The 6354-nt window shown below is 37.0% G+C and overlaps 1 protein-coding gene across 1 annotated transcript; it reads right to left on the bottom strand.

Annotated features, from left to right (window-relative positions):
- Positions 1–2722: 2722 nt before the first annotated feature.
- On the bottom strand, positions 2723–5912 carry tmem9 (transmembrane protein 9). The gene is made up of 6 exons (XM_037684175.1): positions 5837–5912; positions 5571–5695; positions 4257–4348; positions 3406–3514; positions 3146–3277; positions 2723–3040 (listed from the first exon to the last, which is right to left on the bottom strand). Exons 2-6 carry the CDS (start codon positions 5664–5666, stop codon positions 2900–2902), a joined length of 570 nt encoding a protein of 189 aa, XP_037540103.1. The 5' UTR covers positions 5667–5695; positions 5837–5912; the 3' UTR covers positions 2723–2899.
- Positions 5913–6354: the final 442 nt, after the last annotated feature.

Here is a 6354-nt window from a genome sequence, read left to right as displayed (position 1 = left end):
GCAGCAGTTTAAATTTAGATTGTGAAAAACTGGCAGGCCATGCTTGGGGATGGTTTAGAGGGCAGAGTGGAAGGAGGGGCAGCAGAGACGGGCGAAAGCAAAAAGAAGGGGAGCGACCTCGTCTTTGAGAGGGTCCTACTGCAGGTAAACACTCCAGGACCCTGAAGCTGATCCCCAAAACGCAAACAAAAACAGAGGGAGATCTTTCTAGAGGTGGAAACATCTCTTACTGAAGAACAGAGTGATCACTCACTCATCCAGTATTTAATCATAAACTTTTACTTATTATACTTAATTACTCACCTGTAATTTCCTGCAAAGGATTAATACTCTCCATCCATCCATAACTTCTCAGTGATTACACACCATACCATTTTATTTATAGAGCACTTAAAACAGCAACAAGGCCAACCAAAGTGCTGTACAGACAGAACAACAGGCAACACACAAAGCAAAATACAAAATGAGATAAATCAGAATATAGACCTAAAAACTTTGCAGATAATAAATAACGAAGAGCTTTTTCACCAAATCGTTTGTGCTAAAAAAGTTAGAGCTGTCTGATACAGTTCAGCAACGTTGTAGCAGTTTACTTAGTATTACGTTACCCGAGCATGCATCAGGATATTTATTTTACTTAGTTTACACTGGTGAAGACTCTCAGACATCCAGGACAAGGTAAATAAATTTTAAAAAGTTTTAAAAGAATCAAGTGGACTTTATTTGTAACTGAAGACGTTTCACTTCTCATCCAAGGAGCTTTGTTCGCTTGTTGAAGTGTTAGCTTGAATAACGCAGACTGACCCCTCACGCTTCACAATAGAGGATCGTTAGGGTCTTCGTTAGTCCCAGCCACAGAGAGGCCACTCTGAGGGGCTTACAGAACACCACACTTTATAACTTGAATCCCACACTCCTTGTTTTATCGTCTTCAGTTACAAATAAAGTCCAGCCATTTTGTTTTTTAACTTTTTTTTGGATTTACTTAGTTTACTTAAGTAGCAGTCACATATTTTTAGTTATTGTCCTAAGCAATCAAAACTAGACTAGTGTAAAAACTTGTGGAAAAAAGAATACATTACAAAACACATTAACATAAAAACCTTCAGTAACATTTTAACTGCAAAGAAAATGTATTACTGCACTACAATCTCTCAAATTGCTTATATGATGTTTATAACACAAGATAATAAGGTATAATAAAAAATGTTTTTAAACAGGTTTGACATCTTTTTTTCCAAAAAGCTGGAAATTATATTTAATATAAAACTAAAATGAATGATTCTTCCTGCAGTAGAACAGATTATTTTTTTATTCTGTACTCTGTCGCCCCCTAGTGTCAATAAAATGTCCCACAGGAAAAACAACAACAACAGCCAAATAAACATGAAATAAATTCCAAAGCATTTTAAACTTTTAAAATTTATTTCACTTCAATCTAAAGATTCAAACACAGTCAGGCAATTCCTCCATTGAGGCTAGAGAAAAATAAACAAATGTGTGAAACATTTAAAGAAGAAAAAAAAAAAACACATTGGTAAGGTGTAGGAGCAGAACAGCTTCAACTTCAAGTATCTTAAACTGTGGATAACATTCCTCCATATATTATATGGTGTTATAATGATGGAGTACTGCCGTCTAACGCAGCAGCACCTGTAGGTGTGAAAGTGAAATTTGACGACTAATCGCTAAAGTACAAATTGATCAAGTGATTCAAACCAAACCAACAAATCTGTTTGCAGAAACAATTAAAATCAACTGATTTTCTTCACTCTAGTTGTCAAGCTTAACAATATTTTCTGCAGTTCCTTAAAATAATACAACAGCAGTTTTAGAAAAAACTAAATTAACAACTAAAAACATAAACGTTAAGTAAAATAATTACAGCCAACACAAGATGGTTCTGAAGTGCTATTTTCCATTCATCTCTTTATATGTAAAGTATATTCTATCAATTTAAAGAGCAAAAAAAAAAAAAATGGAGAACAGAAATGTGGTCATGTAATCCACTATTAAATAAACCCCTCTGCTAATAAATTTCACATAAACAGTTTTATACTAATACAGGCATACTAATTAAAAGATCAAATTCCTTGGTTGCCTGCACCATCTGTTACACGTTGAAAGCTGTAAAATGCTAATAATTCAGTGAAGCATCTTATTTGTAGTTTGGTGAAATACATCTCACAAAGAGGACGAGAGAGCAGGAAAAAGGCACAGTTTTAGGTTCAAATTAGCAATGACGAAAGGCTTAAATGAATAACTCCAAAATGAACGATAAATAGTGCAAATGCTGAATATGCCTGAGTTTATACAGCAATAAATGACTACAGCTAAACCAGCAAACAGAGAACGACTGACAATCATTTAAGCAAGCTAATGTGATCCAACCCAGTGTGGTCCAAACCTCTGAGGTAACGCTGTGAATCATGCACAGAGGATAAAGACACTTACAATCGAACACACGTTAATTTTAAAAAGGACATCCCTAAACTGCAGCAGTGCAATTCCTAAAATTCATCAAGTGTGTGCATTTTTTCCACAGTTGCATCTTATCTTGTCTTATAAGTTTGCATTTTTTTAATTGAATTGTGAGACAAGTGTGTTGAAATGTTTTAATGTGAGGAAACATGAATGGAGTAATATTATTTTATTGCTTTTTTTTTTTTTTTGGTTGTTGTATATTGTTGCCTGTACTTTACATGTTGTCTGTCTAAAACAGGTCTCTCTTGTAAATGAGTCCTTGTGACGCAGTGAGACTAACCTGTATAAATAAAGCTTGAATGTAAGGAGTCAGCGCACATCAGGGACAGCCAGGTATATAATGGTGCAGCTGGTGAGAGTGAACGAGCACTGAGCCCAGAAAGAATCAAATACACCAAATCTGCTTCAGAAAAGTTTAACTTAACAACTTGTGGCGGTCAAAAACAGTCTTGCGTTGTTCCTGCACCTGCTTCTTCCAGCGCTGCTGTGCACCTTCCACCCGCTCCAGGACTGTGTTTCCTCTGGCCGGCCCACTCTCTGCACGTGGACGCATCTCCTGAACACATTTCAAATCAAGTTCATGTTTAACCCAGAGTTTGATATTACTAACAACTGCAACAGATGCATGTGTTTTAAATGAGCCGTCTGTTGGGAGGGTCACCTCGGAGTCTTCCTCGTTGTGCAGAGGCTGAGTGTAGGGGTCGTGTTTGCGAATGAGAGGATCAACCAGAAGCAGAAACAGCATGTAGAGAAGCAGCGCCCCCACAACAGCTAGGTAGATGATGATAGTTACCTGGAAGGACATAATTTAAAGTTACACACCTCAATTTCATCATCAAAACTTCCAGCTGGATTCACTGCTTCAATGAATAATAAAGACAAAGATAAACAGAAAAAAAAACTAAGGAAAGCTAGTTGGACCTTTATGGTGGTGCTGCTCCGCTCCTCATACTTGCACTCACAGAGCAAACAGTAAGCCTCTACATCATGGCCAGGAACCGGCATGGGCTCCACCACATGGAGGCAAGTGCTGTAAACAGATCAGAAAGTCATGTTACCCGAACACACAGAGAACACACACACATAAAGTAAGGCAAGGCAAAACTCATACAGAGCTCATGCAGTTTGACTGCTTTGTTGTTCACAAAATAAAACACTGACGTGAGTAAATAGTACATTAAAATAACACTAAATGTTATTTTTCCCTCGACCTTATTGGAAAACACAAAGGACAAATGATAAGAACATTTTCTAAGAACTTGGGAAAAGACAACAATGATTTTAATCACACCTATCAAGAAATGTCATGCGTGTCATCGGAAGTGAAACACACAAAAAAAGTGCTTTACGTATTCTGGCTAATGCAATTTTACCAAATTCTTTTCCAATAATAACATCATATTAGTATATAAAATCAAACCAACGTGTGATAATTAGTTATAAATGGAAAAAACGATACAAGGGAAAAGATGTTGCAGCTGCTCAAAATCTCTCACCTGTTTTTAGACTTATTTAAATAAATCCAAGTTAGAAGAAAATAATAATCTGAAAGATGAGATGGACTGACCTCTATTATTCTTATTTTATGAGGGAATATCCAAATGATACATATGCTAAATGAGACAATAAAAGAAGCACTAAAGCTCCTGTTTTTGAACAGCTCTTACGGCTGCTACCTAACTCAGAACCATCCCAAATAAAACAAACAAAAAAATACCTGAAAAGACTTCATGACTGTGGTGTGACTGAGTTAAGTGAAGGGTTCCTCTTACCAATCTTTCTGGGTGACATTTTTGTTGTAGATGTGTCCACTGAAGTTTCTGTATGGCGGACAGATGCACTTGCAGCGAACATCCTCAAAGTTCTGTAATGGTTAAAAAAAAAGGGCTCAAGCTTATCCAATATCTTACTTTAAAAAAATGGATGGAAGAAGGAAATGAGGTGAGATGATAAAGCAGAAAAAACTACCAGTACTAGTGAAAGTTCCTACAACAGGCCTGTGAGCATTTTGTTAATAGAAAAAAGTAGAACTTGATGTAAGTGGCCTTGGTTAGTAGAATAATACTAAAAACTGTACCTCACTGCAGATTTTAAAAAATCCTTAGAGAAACTTGAAAGAAAGTCCAAGAGGCTAACTTGGATTTTAAACTCCCCAAAGTCTCTCTAACCCATCATCATCATCATCATTAGACAGCAGGACAGCTCAGAGGTTAGCACCGCTGCCTCACAGCCGGTAAGATCCTAGGTTCAATCCCCAGTTTAGACCTGGGGTCTTTATGTGTGGAGTTTGCATGTTCTCCTCATGTTTGTGCGGGGTTTTTTCCAGGTACTGTGCTTTTTCCCCACAGTCCAAAAACATTAGGCTGCCTTCAGGCCCAGGCCTCCCTTGCAAAAGAGATCTGTGATCTCAGTGGGATTCGTCTGATTAAATAAAGGTAAGTAAATAAATAAAATCTGAGTAACATATTTCATCGGCCACACCTCAAAACCTTAAAGAATCCTTAAAAGCTGCTAACATTTTGATGCTGACATAAGACAAAAATGGGAGTGGTGGCACAGAGGTTAGAGAAGGTGGGCCTGTGATTGGAAGATCGCAGGTTCAAGCCCGGGTATCGACATCAAAAATGTGGGTGGGGTAGGTGAAGCACCCACACCTGCCCCCACCCTCATTGGCCCCACTCTGGGCCCTTGAGCAAGGCCCTTAACCACATCTGCTCCTCAAACAGGTCTCTCTTGAAAATGAGTTCTCGTCTCTCAATGAGACTACCTGGATAAATAAAGGGTGAATGAAAAATAAAAATACAATAAAATAAAAATCGAGATCTTGTAGAGGCAAGTCTCAGATACACTGACTGCACATAAATAAAGTTTTAATTTTGCCCAACAAGTTTTCATAAAGCACCTGTGTAGTAGTCCTTGTTTAAAAAAATAACCTAAATATTGTAAAGAAAATAAAAAATCAACACAAAGATGGGTTACTGAGAGTCCTAAGATTGAAACATGGAAGAATCGACTACAGACAGAAGAATTAACGAGTGCAATGCGCCATGTTTCTGCAGATTTACAGTATAACTTGCTGTTTTTACCTTGTTAGCCTGAACACAAACAGCAGCATCCAGCAGCAACACGGCCACCACTGCAGCTCCAACAAACAGCCAGCACCCTTCTCTGCCGGAAGACATTTTACCAGGAGAAAACAACCGCTGCACCACTGGGGAACAATTAAAAACAAGACTGTGTTAGCAAGCACCAGTTAGCTTCCAAACAAATCAACAAAACATATGTCGCCCTTTTCCCCCTTGTATGAGAATAAAATATTTTCAGACTTCAGCTAATGTAAGCATTAACTTACCTTAACACTGAGGAACTACTCTGACAAGCTGTTTTAGCTGCAGTTAAAGGTGAAGTCGTAAAATCAGACTGTATTCTTCCTGGTTCCGGAGTGACGTCACATATATTTTAGAAACACGGAGCACTGGCGCCCCCTGCTGGACAACCAGAGTTAAAAAAATTATTACTGTATCTGGAAATTATCATAAATTCAAGAAACAAATAGTTGCATTAAGTCAGTTGCGTATTTCCAAGATTATATGTCTATTTATTGTCTTGCAATTATATTGTAATATAAAACCAGGAATGTGTTTATTTCAACAATTTGTTTAAATTTAATTTGATTTTTTTTCTTTGTTACAGCTTGAGTAAATAAACAAGTTTTAAACAAACAAACAAAAAAGAATCTAATTCTTTCTATTTAAACAAATGTATAAATCGTAATTTACCAAAGTCAATGAGTGAATTTTCAGGGGGAAAAAAAAATCATAAAATTTTATTTTGAATGGTTCATTTATTTATTACCTTGCTCGCTTATTG

Source organism: Nematolebias whitei, chromosome 11 (genome assembly GCF_014905685.2).
Source record: "Nematolebias whitei isolate Nwh7 chromosome 11, NemWhi1, whole genome shotgun sequence".
In the NCBI taxonomy this organism is placed as follows: domain Eukaryota; kingdom Metazoa; phylum Chordata; class Actinopteri; order Cyprinodontiformes; family Rivulidae; genus Nematolebias; species Nematolebias whitei.
This window is presented reverse-complemented; position numbering and strand designations above follow the sequence as displayed.

Coding starts and splice junctions, on each gene's coding strand:
- tmem9 (XM_037684175.1), bottom strand. CDS start 5,666: ATGTCTTCCGGCAGAGAAGGGTGCTGGCTGTTTGTTGGAGCTGCAGTG. Junction 3,278..3,405: donor GGAGCAGCACCACCATAAAG/GTCCAACTAGCT, acceptor ATGTCCTTCCAG/GTAACTATCATCATCTACCT. Junction 3,041..3,145: donor ACAACGAGGAAGACTCCGAG/GTGACCCTCCCA, acceptor AAATGTGTTCAG/GAGATGCGTCCACGTGCAGA.